Genomic DNA, 24,854 nt, shown 5'->3' with positions numbered 1-24,854 from the left:
AGTAAAATCCAGTTGTCATAGGTTGTAAAGTAATTGTTAAATTGTCAGTTTTATATTTGTGTGTTAAAAATTGTAGAGCAGAGTAATAACTAGATGGGAGAGTATGGACTGCAATTTCTACAAGTAAAGCGTCATCATTGCTAAATTGCCCAGACGGTGTGCAACTGGCTTGATACATCCTTCACACACAGCCGCATGGGAATAAACATGCACGATGACTGCTGCTCGCACACTCAAGTGATGCGAATAAGATATTAGCCACTTGAAAGCAGTGTCATGGCCGGTCACACACCAAATTAATCCATGTTCTGAGGGTCGTCTGTGATAAATAAAAGATGACATGCACCAATTTAGATGCAAAGGACAAATTATGGATTTACTCAAAGAAATAAATGCATTCTTGCAGAGTTGGGGACTTGAGTCAAATGAACTGACTCGAGTCACACTTTTTGTCATAGTTATTAAAACTGGCAGTATAAATCTTACAGCAGTATATTAGTAAAATAATCTGTGAAAAAAAACATCCCTCTCTTGCCCCAGTTTGTGCCCATATTATTTTTAAAAAAAAACCACTGCAAGATGTGTGACCGATGAGGTGTTGCTCATTTGCTGTGCACTCGCGGGCACACTCATAGCACCACTTTGTCATAGCAGGTACACCCTGCAGTCTCATGTTGACCTGTTACTTTGGTCTTCAGGAGCTTTGTTGGAGCTTGATTTTAGCCACAGTATCTACCTGCTTGACACTTGAAGATTAAGACTTGAGATTTACACGTGACTCACTCCCACTTCTGCATCCTCGAGAAAATACCAAGATATTTTAAACCACATCTGTTAGCAGAAAGACACTAAGATGGTCTGGTCTCAGTATTAAATGAAGGTTCTGTTTGTACTACGTACAACATGTCTTGCTTCTGACATCCATTTTCTTACCCCTTACAATCACGCACACACTAGGATCTCACTTTTAAAAAACACACAGAGACTCTGTGAAGATCAAATTTCCACGTCATCCAACGACGTTGTGTCCTCCCCTCATGCAAGCTTGTCTCTCCTTACATCCACTCTCGTGTCTTGGCGTCTCGCCTTTTCTCGCTCTCTGCCTTATCAGCAGGGTTCGCTGTAAGCGTGCTCGCTGAGAGGCCTATTAGTTAGCTATCGGCCTGTCAGATAACGCTTCATATCTCTTTGCTCACTCACACAGCTTTGCTCTGACTCCATAAGGTGGGCAGTGTATGTTTGTGCGCAAATATGTCCTTTCGCAATTGCATGTGTGCAATGAAACGTCCCTAATCAGCTCATTAAACTAGGCACCATGTCCCCATCGTAGTGTGTGTGTGTGTGTGTGTGTGTGTGATGCAAGCACACAGACTTTCTTTCAATAGTACTGCATATTGTGTCGCCATTGGCACCTTCAAATTCTTATAGCCTGAAATCCCATATTTTGATTATATGAATAACTGCTGTTCACCGGATGATGAGGATGAGGGTCAGTAAGCATTGCGGTTCCCCATTAGAATAATGGGGGCTCTGATGTGGCGTGCCTCAACATGCACTGAGCTGCCCTCCTCTCCCTCCATGGCTGCGGCTGTCCTATCCTGCCCTCAATTCCACACTCCAACAGCCCTTTCATTTACTTTTCCCTTACTCTCGTTTTAGACTAAAAGCATACTCATTGGATGTCCAATAACATTATTTGATAACCTCAGAAGTTGAAATTGAACATCTACCTTGTACCAGTACGGGTAATGTGGATGTTAGACCTTTTTTTTTTTTTTTGTCCAATCCGATTTCAGCCCCTGTGCTGCCATGTCAATCTAATCTGCGAAGGACCTTCGGCATCAATAGCACTGGCCAATGTAAACTATATTAGCAGTGGGACTGTTTCTTACCAATCATATTTCAACTTTGCTTCAGACTGCCAGAGAGCTCGTCCACAACAACGTCAGAAATGTTCCCTCCTCTGATTGGTTGATCAGAGCATCCATCCATCCATCCATTTTCTGAGCCGCTTCTCCTCACTAGGGTCGCGGGAGTGCTGGAACCTATCCCAGCTATCATCGGGCAGGAGGCGGGGTACACCCTGAACTGGTTGCCAGCCAATCGCAGGGCACATACAAACAAACAACCATTCGCACTCACATTCACACCTACGGGCAATTTGGAGTCTTCAATTAACCTGTTTTTGGGATGTGGGAGGAAACCGGAGTGCCCGGAGAAAACCCACGCAGGCACGGGGAGAACAGCAAACTCCACACAGGCGGGGATTGAACCCCGGTCCTCAGAACTGTGAGGCAGACGCTCTAACCAGTCGCCCAACGTGCCGCCTTGATCAGAGCAAGCCAGAGCAAAACATGTTAGTAGCAGTCTGCAGACATTAATCTCTGGTGAGTGTATTATTTTTTTTTTGTCTTGTGATGTCATGCTGATTCTGAACTGATGTTGATGTGTCTGCCACAGTTGTGTGAAGTTGTATTGCATTTTTAATCATGATGGTGGTGGTATTAAGACAGAGAATAAGTTGTGTAAGTCCCCACTCAAGGCCCGGGTACCAAATGCATACTGACGAAGCAACTATAACTCTGAGGTTGTGTGTGTTCTTATGCTACCTGCTGACAGCCATATAATGTACAGTATATTAATTACAATGATTTGTGTACAATTCAAAAAGTGACAGTATAGCTTTGCTTCCTGTTCCCTTTATACTACATGTCAATCCAGTATATTCAAAGGATGAGAGTAGTTTTACTTCATTTTAGTTTCGCTTCATTTGATTAAGTACCGGTTAATTTCTACTTGTAAGGCAGTCACCTTAAAAAAATTGCTTGTACAGTAAATAAAGGTTCAATCAATGAAAATGTATTCACCTTACAGTAGGTGTTATTTCTGATATTATTTTATATAAACAACTTGGAACTCAATCAGTGCAACAGAATGACAGAGTTTCCTCTGTGCTGGTAAAGCTTTTATTTACCATACAGGCATGTTTTCAGCAGGTCACACTGTAATTGATTAAAGAGCTACTTACTTTAAAGTTACTTTAAAATGTATTCCGATACAATTACTACTAGTTACCTGTTAAGAAAAAATATAGTCAGTAATATAATCCAAGTACCACAATATTGTATTAATGTAACTTGATTACTTTAAATTATTTGGGGATTACTTCAATACCAAATTTGCTATTGAAGAGAAATTAAATATCACTAAAATATATACAGTATTTATACTTTTCTGTCTTGTTTTTAATTAAACCCTGTAGGAAACAAGATATATTCACATTTTTTAAAGTTAGTCATGTAATGCAGCCGTCACCAACCTATTTTCACATGAAGAGATATTTTTGACAGACTGCCATAAAAACAAATAAAAAGTAGGCTTTACACGATCAGGATTTTTGGGGCCGATCACCAATCACCGATCAGCAAGTTTAAAAAAAACGATAACGGATCACCGATCCGATCACAAGATGGAGCAATGTGTCTGTTTACATGACTTGTTCATTTATTGTATATACTTGTGTACTGTATACTGGGTATCTTAAAAGTATTCTCTAGCATTTTAGACATAAGTTAAAACATCAATGACATCTAGGGGGCATTCAAGGATTGGCCACTGACATAAGTTTAGGTCAAATCAACATTACAACATCTGCATAACAGAAATAATGGGTGCTAATTTACTGAAATTAAAATACTTTATTGCAATTCAATAACTTTAACAAATACTGTTAATTACTTCCTTACTCTAACTTTCTCACTGTCCCGGCTATATGGACGGGTGTTGTCCATAGTTTGCGGCCGTTTGGCTTTTCCTTTATTGTTCTTTTTGGTTTTTTTCATGCTGCGTTGCTTGAACGCGGCATGCTCCTCCTTGTTTTTTTTTTGTGTTGAAACATTTAGATGACGTTCCCCACGACATGCTTCAGTTGTGCACAGACTGCAAATAACTTACATATTGTTTGTCTGAGACACCACAAAATAGTCCCACAGCGACGATGTATTTTTTCGCTGACTAGATTGAAAAAAACTTTATTGGCCATCAGATAGTTACAGTATTACGCCACAAGACACGGAACAAGGCTAAAAATAAACTAGCTTTTGGATTCATACGCGATGGCGACGCAGAGTAAATGTCTTTTGGGGAGGCAATCGATCACCTCATTGATCGGATCGGCGAATTATGACATCAAAGCCGATCAGCATAAAATGCTAATTATCGGTCGATACCGATCAAACCGATAAATTGGTGTCAAGTTTAATAAAAAGTAATTATAAAATATATATATATATAAAAAGGCGGCATGGTGGGTCACTGGTTAGCACATCCGCCTTACAGTTCTGAGGACCCGTGTTCAAATCCGGCCTCGTCTGTGTGGAGTTTGCATGTTCTCCCCGTGCCTTCGTGGATTTTTTCCAATTACTCCAGTTTTTTGTTCCCACAGCCCAAAAACATAAATGGTAGGTTAACTGAAGACTCTAAATTGCCCATAGGTGTGAATGTGAGTGTGAATGGTTGTTTGTTTATATGTGCCCTGCGTTTGGCTGGCGACCAGTTCAGGGTGTACACTGCCTCTCGCCCAAAGATAGCTGGGAGAGGCTCCAGCACGGCCACGACCCTCATGAGGATAAGCGGTACAGAAAATGTATGAATGAATATAGATATAAAGAAAAACCTCACCATTAGGTTTGGGCATTGTTTGAATTTGAGCTATTCCAGTCATGATTCTGGTTCTTCCTTTTGATTCCAGTTCCAAACGATTCTTGATTCTGATTCTTTTAGGGGGCATGGCAAAGTTTGCATGGTTTAAAGTTTGTTGATTAATCAATTCATTGATTGTTGAGAATTGTGACCATTTTGTGGGGGTTATTTTTGACTAACCATGACTTGGCTGGAGAGGCATTGTCGATTCAGTCTTAACTAGATTGTGGCCTGAAGGAGAACAATTTAACGTAAATAAGATCTACTGTACATTCATACAAACCTCTGTATTAAGATGCCCAACACAACACTGGAATGGAAAGAGGACTTCAGAACATTCAGTGAGTGACTCTCCTTCCCTAGTTGGCAACCCTGTACGCTAGTGCTTGTGGACATAGTGAGTTCAACCAAGCTAGTCAAGTTAGCACACAGGCTAGCAGAATTAGCACAATCGCATAGCTGGGCTGACTGCCTCAAGATTGCATTTATGTCTTTGATGGGGATTGCACTTAGAAGTTGCATTTCTGCTGCAAGCAAATACATTTGACTGAGTACTCATAGGGGCAAGAAGAAGATGGAAGTAAACAGCCAAATGAGCACCGGGCTGAATGATAAATTGAGAGATGGAGAGGAGGTGCCAGTAGTTGCGTTACATAAAGGTCACTTGAAGCTGTGGATCTTGGATCCCACTACTTGGATCCCACTATGGCATCTCCTATCGCCCCTCCGCACTATCCCTCACCCCTCTTATTCCAGCCCCTTCCACACACACTTCCGCTGCCATCTTCCATTATTCCTCTCCATGCATAACCAGTTTCTCTTGCACCCTTTTGTCATTGTGAATTGTTTGTTTTTGCCTACTCCAGTCTGATCTACTGTTTCTGCTCTTCTTAGCTCTCAGTCTGCATGTACTGACATTTCTGCATCCTGTGTCACTCACCAAATAACCCATTCTCTTTCTCCTCTCTTTTCTTTCGTGAGAAATGTGATGGGGGTGAGTACCCACGAGGGAGCCCACACACTCAACTAGTCACACAGAAATATTGTGCTTTAATTGGTCTGGATTGGATTTTCACATTGAATGTAACATGCTATTTGTCTGTAACCACAGAGCGACATAAAAATTACAGTTTTTTACAATTTTACACTATTGATATAATCTGCTGTAGCAGAGTCTCCTGAACCATCCACTTGAAGCATTGCTGAGTTTCACATTAACGGTTAATTCTGCACTTTCTCTTGATTGCAAACCTTCTTTAGTGCTGCTTAAATCTGTCCTGTTTGGCTGATTTAGAGTGTTTAAAGTGACAAACCCTCGGGAGAAAATGCATGAGTCAATTCTCTTTTGTTATATTAATTAAAATCTGCTATTTCTGTCCTAACATGAAATATTAGCAAGTGATCAAGACAGATAAGAGCTGTCCTTCCTTCCATAGTCAAATAATGTTCAATTGTTATGTGTGTGCGTGTGTGTGTGTGTGTGTGTATGTTTGTTTGTGTGTCCATGTTTGTGTGTGTGTGTGTGTGTGTGTGTGTGCGCCAAGTCAGCACATACAGTATATTCCATCATCTGTTATTGTTGTCAAGTTATTTTTAATCCCTTCATTTGTCATGATCAACTCTTCTTTCCTCTTGGTCTCAAATTACATTGACTGATCTTACACATAAACAGAAAAGAGCCCAAATGGGAATACACTCGTCATCCAGCTGGAGCATGTTTAATGCTGACCCAGTGGGATACAAGTCCTTTCAGAATTACCCCATGCCTCAACCTGAGGGCACCACGGGGTCAGGTTCCACAATCGCACACATGAAGTACACACAATACACATCAAATTATCTGTCCGCTCACCTCCTGCAACATAAAACTGTCAAGTCAATCAGGCTACATCAGTCTTATCTGCGTCTGTTTGTGTGTGTCCATATGTTGAATCAGACTTTTCTCTTACCCTCGTACCACCTCACCTCTCAAAGCTCTACACATTTGGTCTTCATGGAAACGGGAGGATGGGGTGAATGTTGACTTTTTGACACCTTTTATCTCATGGGATGGCAACTGACAGCAACATTGCGTGCATGTGTGTAGTTAATAAATATGATGAAATAACAACCAAAAACATTGATGTTTTAAAGGTTGTCTGTTTCACAGATTTTTGTGTGTGGGCATATGTGTGTGTGAGTGTAAGTGTGTGCATTTGGCACATGCAGTTTCAACCTTGGTGGTTGGTTCTGATGGGCTGCCAAAGCTGAGCTGCTCAGTGTGTTAGTGGGTCTGGCTGAAGATCAGTGTGAAGGAATTCCCTGTTCAATGCGGTGGGAAGGATGAAAGCCATGCTTAACCAAAGGGAAGAATGAAAAGCTTCTGTACCGTTTGTTTAATTTGTCTCGCTAGGTGAGAAAGGCAGAAAAATTAACTTTGACTTAAATGGCGGTAATCTGGTGTGTGGTTTTGTTTAAAGGGGTAAAAATGGCTAACAAGCAGATCATTGTCTCTTGAATTTTAAACAGATATTAACCAGTTTTAGTCATTTGTATAATTAGGTTACTACTGCTATTGCATACATTGGCACTTAAAAGCATTGGGATTCAAAAGTTTAATACTGTGGAAACCATCTTAGGGTATACTAATGTTTCCCTTTACAGTGGTATAAAATGTCTTGTACCACTGTCCTTGATGATGTCATGCGAGACATCCAAATAACGTGATATGCAACGCATAGCTCAAATCATGGCACTCCGGTTTCCTCCCACATCCCAAAAACATGCAAGGTAGGTAAATTGACTCTAAAAGACTATAAATTGCCCGTAGGGTGAATGTGAGTCCGAATAGTTGTCTGTTTATATCTGTCCTGTGATTGGCTAGCGACCAGTTCAGGGTGTACCCCGCCTCTCGCCCGAAGATAGCAGGGATAGGCTCCAGGTTGGAGCCCGCCCGCGACCCTTGTGAGGATAAGCGGTTCGGAAGATGAATGAAAAATTCCAAAAGGAGCAGAGAAAAGAGAAGAGAGAAGAAGAATATACTTATCATCCAAAGTAACACCCGCAGTAAGGGGACTCACATTCAAAGCTGAAGAGTCCAGTTCACTGTTACCAGACGTCAAAACTAACGTAGACTTTTAAAAAAAATAAAATGTTTTGCTATGAATAATGGATAACTTCTTTTACACTCGCGTGACAAGGATTTTTTTTCAAATGCAAAGCATGCCTTCGTTATTAAAGTTTATACAGTCATTATTTTACATTTTTTAATGTTAATGTATTTTTCCATTTGTATGGCAGCTAAGAATGTTAAAATGTTAGTTAAAACATTGCCTGTGCAGCAATTGAAGCTAATAAAGCCCTAGCTACTCTATTTCAATGATTTCCTATCATAAAAATTTATCCAAACAGATCAACGCTTGACTTGTGTTATTGAACCTTAGAGGTGCCACTGTAAGTGAGATGTATACTGTACTGTATGAAAGACATGACATGTCAAAACAATATTTTATAGTTAAATAAATAAATAGTTGAATGGCTCTTACTAAAAAAAATGCCTTGATTGGTTCCTCTAAAAAACAAAAATAAAAAAAATGGTCATAGTCTGCGCCCTGCAGTTCCCCTTTTGGAGGTTGGGTGGCGCGCTGTGCCTCGCCCTTCCCTCTCTCTCCTCGCCCCAGCGATCAGCACCACCTTGGCCGCGCACCTGTTATCAATCAGCACTCATCACTGCGCAACACCTACCATCATATCCGCATTAGAGAGGGGGACGAATGGAAAACCGCTTTCAATACACCCCTCGGTCACTTCGAATACCATGTCACACCCCCGCGGTTTTTCAAACTTTCATTAACGACGTCCTTCGTGATATGCTCAACCGATTCGTCTTTGTGTACTTAGACGACATCCTCATCTTCTCCCGCTCTCCCAAGGAACATTGCCAACATGTCCACCAAGTCCTCCAATGCTTACTTGAGAACAAACTCTTTGTGAAACCGGAAAAATGTGAATTCCTTCTCTCCTCCGTACACTTCTTAGAATACGTCATTGTCAAAGGACAGTTACAACCCGACCCGGCAAAGATCCAAGCAGTCACCAACTGGCCCATGCCCTCCACCCGCAAAGAGCTTCAACGTTTCCTAGGTTTCGCCAATTTCTACCGCCGCTTCATCCGTGATTACAGCAAAGTGGCCGTTCCTCTCACCAGCCTCACCTCCACCAGCTCCCCATTCCACTGGGCTCCTGCTGCCTCACAAGCATTTGAACACTTTAAGGAGCTATTCATCAGTGCCCCCATCCTGAGACACCCGACCTTTCCCGACAGTTTGTTGTGGAAGTTGACGCCTCTGACACTGGGGCGGGAGCCGTCCTCTCCCAGCGGGACCCCGAATCCCAAAAGTTGCTCCCTCATTGTGCCTTCTTTTCCCGTCGCCTTTCCCCATCCGAAAGGAATTACGACGCGGGGACTCGTGAGCTGCTGGCCATTGGCCCTGGAGGAGTGGAGCCACTGGCTGGAAAGAACCGTTTCTTCTTTTGTTTTATGGATGTACCACAAGAATCTTGCTTATCTCCATTCCGGCAAACGTTTGAACACTCGACAAGCTCGTTGGGCCTTATTTCTCAGCCGGTTCAACTTCCGTCTCTCCTTCCACCCCGGTTCCCGCAACGGCAAGCTTGATGCTCTCTCCCGCATTTATGTACCCCCTTCCAGCCCAGTCAAACCGGAACCCATCCTTCCTTCCTCTTGCTTCGTTGGGGCAGCCACTTGGGAGATCAAACACATGGTTAACGAAGCTCAGAAGAACCAACCGGATCCCAAGACTGGACCTCCTGACTGGCTGTTCATGCTCAATTCCGCACACTCTGACGTCCTCCAGTGGGCCCATAATTCCAAGATCACCTGTAATCCTGGAATCACCCACACCATCCAGTTCATCCAACAACATTTCTGGTTGCCCAGCCTGGTTAAAGACACCCAGGAGTTCGTTCTTGCCTGCTCCGTCTCTGCCTAAGGGAATAATTCACATCTGTCCCCAGCTGGTTTGCTGCGCCCCTTACCCATCCCGAGCCGCCCTTGGTCACACTTCACCTTGGACTTCGTTACCGGCCTACCCCCTCTGAAGGTAACACCATCATTGTTACCGTCAGTGACCGTTTTACCAAGTGTGTCCATTACATACCTCTTCCCAAGTTTCCCTCTGCCCTTGAGACCGCTAACCTTCTAGTTCTGCATGTATTTAAGTACTGTCATAGTCTGTGCCCTGCAGTTCCCCTTTTGGAGCTCGGATGGCACTTGTGCTTCCCTTCCCTCTCTCTCCTCTCCTCAGCAATCAGCACCACCTTGACCCCACACCTGTTATCAATCAGCACTCTTCACTGCCTCCATATAAGCCTGCCAGAGCCAGGAAATCAGTGCCAGAGTATTGACGTAATCCGTGGTACACAGGCCAATGGTCATGACTCCTTATAAATTACCTCAACCACTTGCAAACGTACTTACCCCCTTGTGTTCTTCCTCGTCTCCAGTGCTCCTTCCGTGTCTCCTGCCTCGCTGCCCGTTGCAGCCACGCCGGCCAGCTGCTCCACCTGCCCATGCGTCCTACATCTTCCATGTTCCAACGGACCACCATCGCCCCTTGGATATCCTACCTGCTGAGCGATTATATAATAAACCATTCTCATCTACTTCCTCCACCTCCGTCTGCTTTCGGGTTCTGTCCAACATCATACGATTACCAATCGTGACAAAAGGATTCTTATTTAAGAGAATGATTCCTCAATCAAGTGTGTCCTATCTGTATTGCGACTGGTGAATTTAGCAAATCATTATGTGGATTTAGGCGGCACGGTGTTTGACTGGTTAGCATATCTGCCTCACAGTTCTGAGGACCAGGGTTCAAATCCGCCTGTGTGGAGTTTGCATGTTCTCCCCGTGCCTGCGTTGGTTTTCTCCGGGTACTCCGGTTTCCTCCCACATCCCAAAAACATGTATGGTAGGTTGATTTAAGACTCTAAATTTCCCATAGGTGTGAATGTGAGTGTGAATAGTTGTTTGTTTCTATGTGCCCTGCGATTGGCTGGCGACCAGTTCAGGGTGTACCCCGCCTCTCGCCCAAAGATAGCTGGGATAGGCTCCAGCACGCCCGCAACCCTAGTGAGGATAAGCGGTCCAGAAAATGGATGGATTATATGGATTTAAAATTACATTACTAAGTGCTGAAGTCATCTCTGCTTTTCTCACCTCTGCTTCTTATGTGAATGTCAAATAAAGTGGAATGGGAAAGATGCTGTAAAAAACAAAATGCAGTTTTAATACATTGGAGGAATAGAAGAAAAGAGGACAGGGAAGGATGTGAAGACAATGAAGGCTCAGAAAGGAAGTTTGAGTCTCTGCATCTCTACATACCACACCCACAGTTGCCATGGTTATTGGGCCTTGGCAGCAGGCAGCATTGTGTGTGTGTCCTGGTGAGTGGTGTTCCTGGATGACATCATACAGTAGCTTGCTGAGAGGTTCGACTGCAGGCATCTACAATATTTATAGACTTCCCCCCTTTAGTACAGATGAGCTCACTCCGTCAGTGTGACCGGCCAGCCTTGGCACACCACCAATGAGCAAAGAAGTGGCACACACAAGTTACTCACGCAAGCCAGGCCACACCCAAATATATATGCCACCCTTTGCATGAGTTCAGGATCATCATGCCTGCAGAGGGTTAGGTGTGTCCCAGCAAACTCAGTGATGATTGAACAGTTTGATGCTGTGCGGAGATTATTGTTAAAATAAAAATAAAATACAAAACATTTCAAGCATTTATATACCCAGGGAAAGTGAGCTGCCACTGTATGAGTCATAAGGAGAAGGACTGGTTCTTAGTGAGGGATTAAACCAGCGGGAAAATAAGGGATTGCTACAGTAACTGCACACGCACTTAAACACATTTATGCAAACACATGCGCACTAAAATGACCTCGCTCCCCCTAAACATGTGCATACTACTCACACAGGCTTTAAATCCTCATTTCTCAAAATAAACAAACTCATCTCAAGGGAGACCATGTAGGTCTCTGTGTATGTCTGCACGTGTTTGTGCATGTGTGTGTGGCATCCATCACGAGATCACAAGGACCCAGATGATTTATTTATGAAATCTGATTTTTTTTCTGCTGCTCTCTGTCTCTCTCTCACACACACACACACACACACAAATACAAACACACATAGAGCACAACAAATTATTCTCTTCTAATCTGGTTCATAGTAGGATAGTCATGCTGTGTCCCTGTATGTGTGGTTGTTTTCCAAACCTATATGTATCCCCTGTAATAGTAGGCTCCACCATAATAGACATCACGCCCCAAATAATTGCAGAATGCGTTGAGTAAATAAATACATCAAATCAGCACTTCCTTTCCCCCCCTCTAGTGTCACTGTCACAAGGTGATAAATTGACTCCAGAGCAGACATAGCAGCTGTAAAGCTGAAGCTTAAAGAGAAGTGACATTCGGGGAAAGAAAAAAAAAAAAAAAAGAATTAGTGATTGGGGAGAAATGAAAGACAGATCTGATGTCTGCTGACAAGAAAAGAGCATCCTTTTCTGGAGGGGGAGAAGAGTTAGACAAAAAGCTTTTAGAGTGGATTTATTACATGAAGGACAAAAACAACCAAGTTGTGTCTAGAAAAAAAAGCTTTTATTTAACAAATAAAGCTGCATAAATCCATAAAAATATACTGTATGTTATATATGCATGATAATGCATATCATATTGTAAAATAAACTATATAATTGTACAAATGAAGGCAACCCTACTAATAAATGCTCTCTAATTAACGCCTCATACTCTTTGCAACTGACTAATAGTTGACCGCAATGAGTGATAAAATTGCACATTAGCATCTGTATTCTATTTATATAAATGTATAATATTTTATGCAGTATTTATTAATGTCAAATGCGTGGTTGTGTGTGTGTGTTTACAGAGTGAGGAGTGTGATGTCGTGTGCAATGTCGCTCAAGTCCCATTTTATTATGCGTCCCTGCTTTTGGCTTTAATATTTGAGGCAGACGTCCCACTGTGTGTGTATGTTTATGTGTGTGTGTGTATCCTGAGCAATACAAAGAAGAGCAGAGTATTTTAGGAACCTGTGTGTGATAAGAAGGTATTGCAGCACACACACACGCGCACACAAACACAAACACGTCTGTCGCTGACACACCCTAAAGGCTACAATGTTTAATGCGCACATTTATGAGGTTCCACTGACACGCCACATAATTTTAGAGGAGCGGGGACTTAGAGCTGAGCAAAATGAAGTAAAATCGGGGAATACGTGCTGGATGGGCACAGGCAGATTCATTAAACAGCTCATGAGGGCCTCACACACTCAGGTAGCAAAGCAGCACATTTTAAAGTCAGCAATTGCAATGTCTGTTATGCGCTTAGTGTGATGTAGCGTTTTAACCAGCTAAGAATGACACCCAGCATAGAAGCGTAATACATCACTTTGAGCCAATATATGGACAAAAGTAATGTGACGGTTGCTCATAACAGCCACAGGAAGTGAAATTGTAAGAAAACATGTCGAGAGTCTGTGGGAATGTTTTCCCATTCACCCTGAAGAACACTTGTGAGGACAGAGGCAACTGATGTAGGCTCGCAATCTCTGTTAAGATTCATCCCAAAGGTGTTTGATGGGTCAGGGTTCTTAAATTCTTCTGCACTGCACTGACTGGGTGAGTAAGACTCACCCAATCAGGCCCTTATGGACCTTGCTTAAATTGGGACACTGTGGCACAGTTATGCTGGAATAGAAAATGACCTTCCCTAAACTGTTTATGAAAATTTGAAATCAATTAATTGTCTAAAATATTGAAGAATTAACATTCAGGGTGAACTAATTAAGTCAATATTCAATTAAAGTCTCTGTCAAGTGAAAATGGTGTTCAAGATCTTATATAGTGGGGGAGGGGCGAGTCATATGATTTCAGCCGTACACAAAAAATCAGGAAAACAGTTAAACGCTATAGCTCCACAATTGAATACTGATACTGGTTTGCAGTTTTTGCATGGTTTCAGCAATTGTCTTCAAACATGTGTTATGTACAGACTTAAGAAACAAATCTCCGAATTCACTTTATAGTGTCATTAAAAGAGATGCGTCTCTATAGTTTTGAGCATATTCTGTCACGAATATGCCTTTGACACTACAGTTTAAACATTGAAGCTTTACTGGAGACATACACACACACACACACACACACACACACACAGTTGTGTTGAGTTACATCCTGCCATTGCAGTTTTGCAGTGTGACGGTCAAGGGCAGCATGCCTGACCTCCACACACACAAACACGCTTCCTCTTCCTATCTTTGCGGTGTATGAAAGAAAATCATTGGGGATGATGCAGAACACACTCTTGGAGTGGTTTCCCTTATTTACCCTTTGATTATACAATACAATGCCCATTAATATTAATACAGCTGTCTGGTTTCTTACTCCGCTGACATGATCCACTTTCATCTGCAAAGCGCGCTGAGTGAGTGAATAGGTCTCACGTGTACGTGTGTGTGTTTGTGTGGACTCTTCGTTGGGTGCCTGGGACTGTTCCTAGTGTGCGGTGCCACTGCATATTCAATAATCAGCCAGACTTGTTTGTATGCAACTGGGTGTCTATCAGGAACCGGTTGTTTGTAAGCTAACAGAGCCTAAATTATGTAGTTTTTTTTTAGATGCATAACAATGAAAGATGGTTATAAATAGAACAATTTCTGGGACAGACTACTTTGTGAATATCTTGGCACACACATTGCTTGTGAGTGCATATGTTGCAATGGCAGTTGTGGTCCCAACGCCACGCTAGGATCGAATGGGACGCAGCAAAAAAGAAACTGAGCGAGCTGAGGAACGAGGGCGACAGGGGAGAGGAAACCAAGCTGACGTCACCACTTTAAACAGGCAGAATGGCAGTGGAAACAAATCTGCATCGCAGGAGGATAAAAGCAGCTATAGGAGTATGAGACGATATTACCTTTAGTTTTTCTTTTTAATGTATTATACTTAAAAGGGCTTTAATGGTGAATGGTAATGAACATGCTTCATCAGCACTCATTATCCAGATTAGTTCCAAATCGATAAAAATGCAGATTTTATAATCCAGGTCACACTTGTCTGGTTATGAGCAAACACAAGAACTTTTCCATATACTGTAGGTCCACACAACTGTTTAAGCTTGGAGCTTTTATGAACTATACAGGGATTTGGCGTCCATCCATCCATCCATTTTCTGAGCCGCTTCTCCTCACTAGGGTCGCGGGCCTGCTGGAGCCTATCCCAGCTATCATCGGGCAGGAGGGGGGGTAAACCCTGAACTGGTTGCCAGCCGATCGCAGGGCACATACAAACTAACAACCATTTGCACTCACATTCACACCTACGGGAAATTTAGAGTTGTCAATTATCCTACCATGCATGTTTTTGGGATGTGGTAGGAAACCGGAGTGCTCGGAGAAAACCCACACAGGCACGGGGAGAACATGCAAACTCCACACAGGCGGGGCCGGGGATTGAACCCCGGTCCTCAGAACTGTGAAGCAGACCTTCTAACCAGTCTCTACCGTGCCACCAGGATTTGGCGTTCCAAATAATTTGTATCTCTTTGATATACATTTACAACAAATTGTTTGTGTGTGAAATGCAGGTCTTTTTAACATTTCACAATCTGTGTTTACATGAATGACTATTTGAATTTTGAAATAGCAACATGCATGTTTCAAATGTTCTTTTTCTACAGTTCTAATTCCTTCCTTAACCACGCTTGTAATTCAAAACACCAGTATCTCAAATCATTCTTCCCCATTGAAATGAATGAAAATGGCATTAATTTGTTGCAGCCCCCCCAAAAAAAAACATTTTTTAATTGGAAAATTATCACTTTATAATATTGAACCTTATAAAAACATACATTAATGACAAGGTTAAATAGAATGTAAAGCATTTAACAGTTTTTGCCACATTTTTTGCTTCATTCAATATACAATGTGCTGCTCCTTCCTATGTGCCTACCTTGACCACCGGGGGCAGTATAATACATTCATTCATTTCCCGTTCCACTTATCCTCACTAGGGTCACAGGCGTGCTGGAGCCTTTCCCAGCTAACTCTGGGTGAGAGGCGGGGTACACCCTGAACTTGTCACCAGCCAATCGCAGGGCACGTATAAACAAACAACCATTCACACTCACATTCACACCTACGGGCAATTCAGAGTCTTCAATTAAGGAGGCACAGAACATGCAAACTCCACACAGGCAAAGATTTGAATCCCGGTCCTCAGAACTGGGAGGCAGATGGATATACAGTACACGGATATACAGTACATGGAGCCAATCAAAACTCCTCGGTAAGCTGCAGTAAGATTACTCGTTCTTCACAGAGGATAAAGAATATATGCTTATGAGTATTGTTATATTATAAGTATACGTGTTCCTCCACTGTTTGTGTTCAAATACAATTTTATTAAAGGATTATAATGCTGCAACAGCAATGCTGTCCGGTGACTCATGTATAGCGTTTAGCATCGTTTGTTTGCATTAAGCTAATTGGACCTATGTGAATCAAGGATATGTGGTTCTTTTAAATATGCAACGTGTAATTTGCTAATTTGTAATTTGTGAATGGTGATATATAATTTGGATTTACACCAAATTTATTGTGAGAAAAATCTGCCTCTAATGCACAGATGTCAAACCGACGGCCCGGCCGGGGTCCATACGTGGCCCGCCACGTCATTTTATGTGGTCCCACAAAAGCAAATCATTTGTGTCAACTTCCATTATTCTTGCATAAAAACTGTACCAAAATTTCGAAAAATTACATGTAATAAATAAATAATAAATCAACGCCGCTATATTGCAATATTTTTTTTGCAGCAAACCCCTTTTTACCGTAATTTGAATAATAGTTGACCAAACTATTATCCTTGACTTCTGATTTCAAAATTACTTATCCATCAATTTATTGTGTATATGTAATCCAATGATGAAGCGATACAACATTTATATTGTTTTCACAGTCGTAACGGCGCTCTGAGGGAAACCAAAAAAACATTTTTTTTCCAAGATCCAGATAGATAGATCAAGTGGGATACATTGAGGTAGTCTACGGCCATATATTTATCCTTTATTGATTTGTCTGCTGGTAACTACTTGGCATATAGTTGATGTAGTATGTAATATGCATTTAATTGTGTGATAAAACATTCACATTTGCATGTCAGTCTCTTGTCCAGTGAATTATTATGTAATTATTTTTGCATGGCTATGCATTATAGCATGTGGGTTATAATGACGGGGGATGGGTTTTTGCAAGGCGGTGCCCTCTGCCTCATATGTTCTGACATAAAATGGCTGCGTTCCATCAAGTGAAGGTTCAGTTGAGATTATAACTTCTTGGAAAAAAAGAGTCGCTGTTGTGGATCAAGTGTGCTTAGGGCAAAAAGAAATGCAGTAAGAACATAATGGTGTGAGTGGTTAACAGAATAGAACAGAAAAGAAGCAGAGTGCTCCCATTTTGTTGAATTCTTCTGGGAAAAATAACATCTCATTTGTGTCAACTTTCTTTCTTGTTGCCACATGCTGGTGTGCATGAGTGTATGTGTTTTGTCTTTTTATGAAACGTCAGCATTTCTTGTTATGCCAAACCATCACCTAATACCAGGTTGCAAATTCCAAGATATCGATCGCCTTTCCTCAGTATCGCTCTGAATTGTGAGCACTATGCGGCCAGTAGGGGACACTGCCTCCCTACAAGCCTAGGCAGGAGTGGCGCCTGGTCCATTTGCCTGCTCAGTGGAACCACACTAAGACTCCAGGGTGCACTGAGATGCTTTGAGTGAATGGTGGAAGTCACCACAATCACTAAAAGACGTTATGATGTGCGGCGACTTGTCTGTCTCACTAATTTATCCTCTCTCGCTGTCTATCACAAGCACACGCTTTCTCTGTGGTGAACCCTTGTTTCCGTGACAACCAGGTGCAAGCAAGTCGACTTGTTGTCATGAACTATTTTTGCTTTTTCCACAGCAGAGCCGCTTATGAGAGTTACGTAGTGATGAGCATTTAGTTACAATTTTACAGATTAAACATGGCTACAGTTTTATAATGAAAACAAGAAGAATCAAGAGACAGCAACGTCAGTTATTAAAAATCGATCATGTTATCTTCACAGTGATTTTACTGTCAATGTGGATAATACACTGCATCTTTTCTCATTTGCTGAAACATCATTTAATTTCATTTACTGCCACTTTATGTACACAGGCTAAAAGGCACACGTATAAAAATGCTTCCTTGAAAGATTACATACCTCACCGCTAGTTTAAGAGTAATTGAAATAGCCATATTGCAAGTTTATCAGATTATAGATAAAAGTGGTGCATGTGAACATGGCCAAATGCTAAATAGGGATGGATGGGCATGATTTATTAATAACGATTAACTGACAGGACACGTTAACATTTCGTAATCAGTAGGCTATAGTTATATTTTTCTAACCTCGTTGCCTTCTGTATTTGAGTTTGTTGAGGATTTGCTGCAGTGGCAATAAAAAGTCTGCACACCCCTGTCAAATGCAATATTTTTGTGATATAAAAAATGTGACAATTATGATTCCTTAGAAAACCTTTCCCACCATTAATGACCTGCACCCTCTACAACTCAATTGAAAAAAAAATCTCTGTATATTTAATGCCTTGGAAACTCTTTTGTACCCTTCTCCTGATTGATACCTTTGATACACTAAAGAAATGTCAGGAAAAGCCTACAAAAACAGCTGAACTTTATTCAGGGTTCATCAGAGGCACTTTAAATGGTGGCAGCTGTGTGCTGATTCCCATTTAAAATGAGTTTGAATGTGATTGGTTAATTGTGAACGCAGCCACATCCCCAGTTATAAGAGGAGTGTGCATGTTTATGTTTACTTAAGAATAGTTTCAAATGCCCATCTGTACCGAAAACAATCAATGACTGATAACAGTGGAAGAATAAAGACTTGCATATTTTCTACATGAATTCAGGTGACACGTTTCACTGTAACCATACATTGTACAATTTATTTTACTTCAAAACAAAAACTCTCAAAATAGATTCTGTATTAATATTGAAGGGAGTGAGTAAAATGGGAAATATATTGATTCTTCTTCTTCTTCTTATTATTATTATTATTATTATTATTGTTAAATTAATATTGTATTCTGGCAGAGGCATTAGCCAATTCCAACCTGATGTTGTAACTCACATATCATTTGTTTCAAAGCAGTGGTTCATCTGTGTATACACATTATGCCAATTTCACAACAGTCTTTCAGTTAACATTGAATTTGGCAATAAATGAAATGTATCAAATAACAAAAATGTCAGCCTCCTGGTCATTCCAGATGGTATGTCATGGGATTACCAAAGCCGCTCGCTTAATTCTCGGTCTCATTGTGGACTACATTTTGTTGCGCTTGACGTATTTTAAGCTGAACCTTCCTTGAAGTATACTCAGCACAGCAGTCCCAACTCGCCAGTGTCCTCAAACTAGGCTCAAAGTGACACGCGTTGTTTGCAGACATTAATTGATTATTCTTGAGACTAGAAAAACTCTGGAAGGGCTTTCAGACTGCAGTCATGCACTGTGAAACCCAACTGAGAGCGGAGGAACGTTTATAAATAGAATCAGTAGGCACAGCAGTGTCACAGTGGATGAAAATAGAGTTCTTCAATTTGGGTTGAGTGAGCAGTGATTGGGCTTTTTATGAAGAGGAACTAGTGATTCTGGTTTTTTTTTTTTTTTTTTTGGGGGGGAGGCTTCTACTCTCTATTCTTGGCATTCATTTTTAAGACTTCACATCTACACTAGATGATCCTACAATGTGGTTGAAGGTCTAAAAAATGTTTACCTAACAGAAATAATGTAAAAGAAATGGTGTAAGCAATGTTTTAATTAACATTACAACATTCTTCTCTGCCATTGAAATGTTAATAGTAGTCGGCTTTGATAAAACTAAATGAAATTCTAAGTAACACTAGTCACCATTTGAAGACATCTGCTACACATAATATGCATTTTTATTATTATAGGTATTATGTATGAACCGCATGGTGGCCGACAGGTTAGAGCGTCTGCCTCAGAGTTCTGAGGACTGGGGTTTAATCCCCAGCCCCGCCTGTGTGGAGTTTGCATGTTCTCCTCGTGCCTGCGTGAGTTTTCTCCGGGCACTCCGGTTTCCTCCCACATCCCAAAAACATGCATGGTTGACTGAAGTCTCTAAATTGCCTGTAGGTGTCAATGTGAGTGCGAATGGTTTGCGAATGGTGCCCTGCGATTGGCTGGCAACCAGTTCAGGGTGTACCCCACCTCTCGCTCGAAGATTGCTGGGAAAGGCTCCAGCACGCCCGCGACCGTAGTGAGGAGAAGCGGCTCAGAAAATGGATGGATGGATGGATGAACTGTAGTTCATTCATTCATTTTCCGTACTGTTTATCCTCACTAGGGTGGAGAAAACCCAGACAGGCACGGCGAGAACATGCAAACTCCACATAGGTGAGGCCGGATTTGAACTCGGGTCTCAGAACTGTGACGCAGATGTGCTAACCAGTCGACCAACTGAACTGCAGTTAATACTTGATTATTTGTATTGCACATTTTGTATTTGTATTTTCTCTCCTGCCACCACATCTCAAATAAACAAAAAAAAGGCCCTTGTTTAATTGACCTTTTAGAATGATGCTCACTGACCCAAACTCTCACGAAATTAGCGAAAGTCACGCTTGATGACAGTTCAACTTCTCGTTTTTTGTTTGACTTTTGCGGCATAAATTTAGGTTGGACTCCAAATTGTACCACTGTGTGTTCAATGTAGAACAGGTGGCTGATCTGTCTCTGAACCCTTCCTGTCACTTCCTCCATCAGCTGATCACTACAGCCTGCTCACTCACCTCCTCCTCTGTCCATCCTCTAAATGTTGTCTTTCTCTCTGATCGAAAACCCAAATGTACCACAATCCCCTTGACTCTGCCTGCCCTTGTTTCTCTCTCTCCTCCCTCTCGCTCGCGCTCCCTTGCTCAGGCCAGCTAACAGAGTGTTGCTGCGGTGTCCGAGGGCAGAGAGAATAGCATTAGGGAACAGCTTGTGAATCCCGCTCTTGCTCCCACTTTTAATGGGGATTCTGTTTGAGGGATCTGCTATGTTTAGCCTGCATCATGAACCCAACAGTGAAGATCCATCTTCAGAATGGGACCCACTTTAACACCTACATGTACCAGGTAGGGAATGACGTGCAGAGTGTGGATATTAGGATTGAAGGAAGCTCTCCAGTGGAAATAAGTCACACGTCTTTGGCTGTATTGATTTCACTGCTGATGACTTTTTTTTTAAGACTATGACATGACCATCTTTCATCCTTTTCTCTCTATCCCATTTATCACTGCGTGCTGTAGTCAGACTGCCATGAAATGATTGATGTTTCAAAGAGACGCAGAAGGAAGTTGCTCCACTAAGGCTTCTCTCTAGTTGATGTGATTTCTTGTATCTTGTCGTATTCCACTTCTACAAAACGACAAACCCAATATGTCGTGCAGTGACTGGGATTCTCTCCTCGGCTGTGGCATGTGCTCGGCTGGCTGCGTGTTTGCTGCACACAAACTGATGTACAACAAAAGTCTTTGTGTTTCTCCACTCGCCCGAGAGGAGAAAGACTTCCTCTCTCTTTGTCTGTACTTCTTTACGCTGCAGGTTTTGTTTAATGAAGGAACACTGGTACACATGAATGGATGCTATTCTGGTCTCAGTCCTTCAATGGCCGCAGAGGAGAAACTTGGACAACTAAAACACTTTGGTGCGTGCTGTGCTTTAGGAAAAGCATTGCTGTAAGAAAACTTCGAAGATATATTTTTTTTACTTTTTAATTAAATTATATTAATTCAATTTAATTATCTTTTAACACAATTTGTTTCATATACTGTCAGAGGTCATTAAATAATGTCAATTGACTCTAAATAACGTAAATCCACCTTTTCAGTCACCACTGTATGTTGTGCTTTTCTTCTTTTTTTTTTTTTTTTTTTCAATGTTTAAGCGGCTTTTTTCAGAAAGTCCATGTCCAGACGAGGACATATGTGTCAATGTAATGTTGACACACAGATACTTCCCAGAGTGGCCTCTAGGCTTTTAAGGATGGGTAACAAAGTAAAAGGTCATACACAAACAAATGCCATCAATGCATTACATTGATTTACTTTGATCAACATAATACATAATTTTATGAGTAATTTAGCCACCTGATTTTGAAATTGTCACTCATCTGTTCTACAGGTTACATATTAAAACTATTTGTTGGTTTATTTAAAAAAAAAAAGTCAGTAATTTGATGTCTTCAGCGGTTATTGATTATTTCTTTGTTTTTAAAACAAAATGAATCTGAGGTGCGGTCATGAGAGAAAGTTTGTGTTTTGAATGTCAGATCTGGCAGCTAATGCTGATACTTGTCAGAAACATGACATTACAAAATCTCTTTTTTTTTTTGTATCAATACATGGATGAAACGACAGAGAATCTCATGTAAAAAGATTAAAATCGTAATAAGGTGGATTTACGAGGTTGTCATCTGACTGCAATGAGATGACGAAACATTTCAAGTTTAAAGTACAAAGGCCTGAGATGTGACCCCTGCAGAACTCCACTTACAAGTCCTCATTCATCAATCTTCCCAATTCATTAATGTTTTCTTACCTGGGAACACTCAACAGCTTGTTTACGCAATTCAAAGAGTTAACATTGTCAAGCAAAATATTTCTTGATTCAGACTGACAATCATTCATAGTTACATTCATACCACTGGGCAATAAAGTCTCCAATTCATCTAACATACTGCTGGAGGAAGCTGGAGTACTAGGATAGAATGTTTTGAAGTAAAAATGTTTATATGTGTACAAATTGAAATGCTGCATCCAGTTGCTCCTCCACAGAATGTGCCTCAGTGGCCTTTTGCATGTTTGCATAAGACTATACACCGATCTGATCGGCCTGATCGATATCGGCCGATAATTAGAATTTTATCCTCATCGGCTGATCGGCTTTAATGTCATAATTCACCGATTTTTGTTTTTGGCCTGTTCGGCTGTTAGGTCAAGCAGAATGGAAGATCTGCATCCCTTTTATGCCGTAACAGTTTTACTGTGTCACAGTGGAGTTTTTAATAATTCGCCGATCTGATCAATGTCATTGATCGGCTCTGCAAAAGACATTCGCTCCACGTCACCATCGTGTACAGTTTATTTGAATTCAGAAGCTAGTTTATTTTTAGCCTTGTCGCGCGTCTTTTGACTAAGTACTGTAAATATCTGACAACCAATAAAGAAACATGTCGGCGGTCTGGGACAGACAACATGTAATGCCCGGATCAGACGACAAGACAAATTTGGTCTTTCACGATTGCACTATGTCAGACTACTGCAATAAAATCTTGTATTGTATTCTGATACCACCGCATCCCGTCTTTTACGATCACTGGGCTTTATCTTGTCAATTCAAACGCGTCCGAATACACGCGTTACCACGGCCACGACAACAACAATCGATCGCGTCGTGTTTATTATAAGAACAAAATGGGGAAAAACGTGTGGTGGTGGTCACCAGTGCTCGGGAGAGGACTTTAATTGAAGGCTTGCTTGAGATACGTTCCCATACTTTTAATACGATACGGCTCGTAAGCAGGCAACAAATCGTAATGTAGCCTCGCAAGCTAGTGCTCGTACTAACGGTTGTACCGGCGTTCTATCGAATCATGCTGTAAAGTTTCGGTGTGTGTGAAGTAATTTTATTACAATAAAGTAATTTAATTACAGTAAGTTACCACCTATTATTTCTGTCATTTTGTAATGTTGGTTTGACCTGACAGATAAGAATACATGACCTGACAAGATATTTTTGTCGAAACTCAGTATACTGTACACAAGTATATACAGTAAATGAACAAGTCATTTAAATAGACACATTGCTCCATAGCGGCACGGTGGATGACTGGTTTGAGCGTCAGCCTCACAGTTCTGAGGACCCGGGTTCAATCCCCGCCCCCGCCTGTGTGGAGTTTGCATGTTCTCCCCGTGCCTGCGTGGGTTTTCTCCGGGCACTCCGGTTTCCTCCCACATCCCAAAAACATGCGTTAATTGGAGGCTCTAAATTGCCCGTAGGCATGACTGTGAGTGCGAATGGTTGTTTGTTTCTATGTGCCCTGCGATTGGCTGGCAACCAGTTCAGGGTGTACCCCGCCTCCTGCCTGATGACAGCTGGGATAGGCTCCAGCACGCCCGCGACCCTAGTGAGGAGAAGCGGCTCAGAAAATGGATGGACATTGCTCCATAATGTGATCGTATCGGTGGTCGGTTCTCTTTGTTTTTTAAATCGGTGATCAGCCCCAAAAATCCTGATCGTGTAAAGTCTAGTTCGCATGTGTGAACATCTGCAGTCGTTTGATAAAACTTGCTGTTGGCATCCTGCTCAAACACTTTCCCGATGCCCTGTTGCCATAGCAATGGAAGTGTGCAGGGTGGCATCATAGCAGCAAATAACTCACTACCTACTCACACCCGGGAAAAGTGTTAGGGTGGCAATTTGCTTGCTGTTTTGGAAATGCTGCGAGAGAGAAAATTGTAACTTATTTTTCTTATGCATCATGTGAGATGTGTGAATCATCATTTGGGCTTTATTTTTCTCATCCTACATTCAAGATTAGTGGGGCATTTCTTATCCCATTTCATACTGCCTGTTAAATAGTTGTTTATTCCAGTTTTAATTTTATTTTTTTGGTGGGGGGTGCTGTTCTGTGTGAAAGCCACTGACACGCAATGATGGAATGTAGTCAGACCGGCAATATTCCACCTTCTGATGTAATATTACAGGCCTAAATGTCGTGCAGTGGGGCCTGTGTAAAAGGGAACTCCATGTCAAAGAAAAAAACGTGCAGATTTTTTTTCATTTTATATATATTTTTTTATGTAAGGTACACTGAGATCTCGTACAATGTAGTGAATAGTGTAATGTCATCAGTGTTGCAAAAAGAAAAGGAAAATAAAAACGCACACCCAGATTTAATCTTTTGATGATTGCTGGCCGAGGTCTTGTGATATTTGCT

At 41.5% G+C, this 24,854-nt stretch overlaps 1 protein-coding gene across 6 annotated transcripts in view; it reads left to right on the top strand.

The window, feature by feature from the left end:
* The window catches only part of ppfia4 (PTPRF interacting protein alpha 4), an 80,984-nt gene that overhangs the window by 22,800 nt on the left and 33,330 nt on the right, over positions 1 to 24,854 (top strand). Inside the window, exon 1 of one of the 6 annotated variants that reach the window (XM_061687257.1) lies at positions 20,826 to 20,988. The exons of the other annotated variants lie outside the window; for them this stretch is intronic. Within the exon in view, the coding sequence (XP_061543241.1) occupies positions 20,926 to 20,988 (63 nt within the window). The 5' untranslated portion in view covers positions 20,826 to 20,925. Of the gene's footprint in view, positions 1 to 20,825; positions 20,989 to 24,854 lie in introns of those variants that run through there. 6 annotated transcript variants of the gene reach the window in all.

This window comes from Phycodurus eques, chromosome 10 (assembly GCF_024500275.1).
Source record: "Phycodurus eques isolate BA_2022a chromosome 10, UOR_Pequ_1.1, whole genome shotgun sequence".
Taxonomy (NCBI): Eukaryota; Metazoa; Chordata; class Actinopteri; order Syngnathiformes; family Syngnathidae; genus Phycodurus; species Phycodurus eques.
The sequence above is the reverse complement of the archived record's forward strand: the minus strand, read 5'-3'. Positions and strand labels throughout refer to the sequence as shown.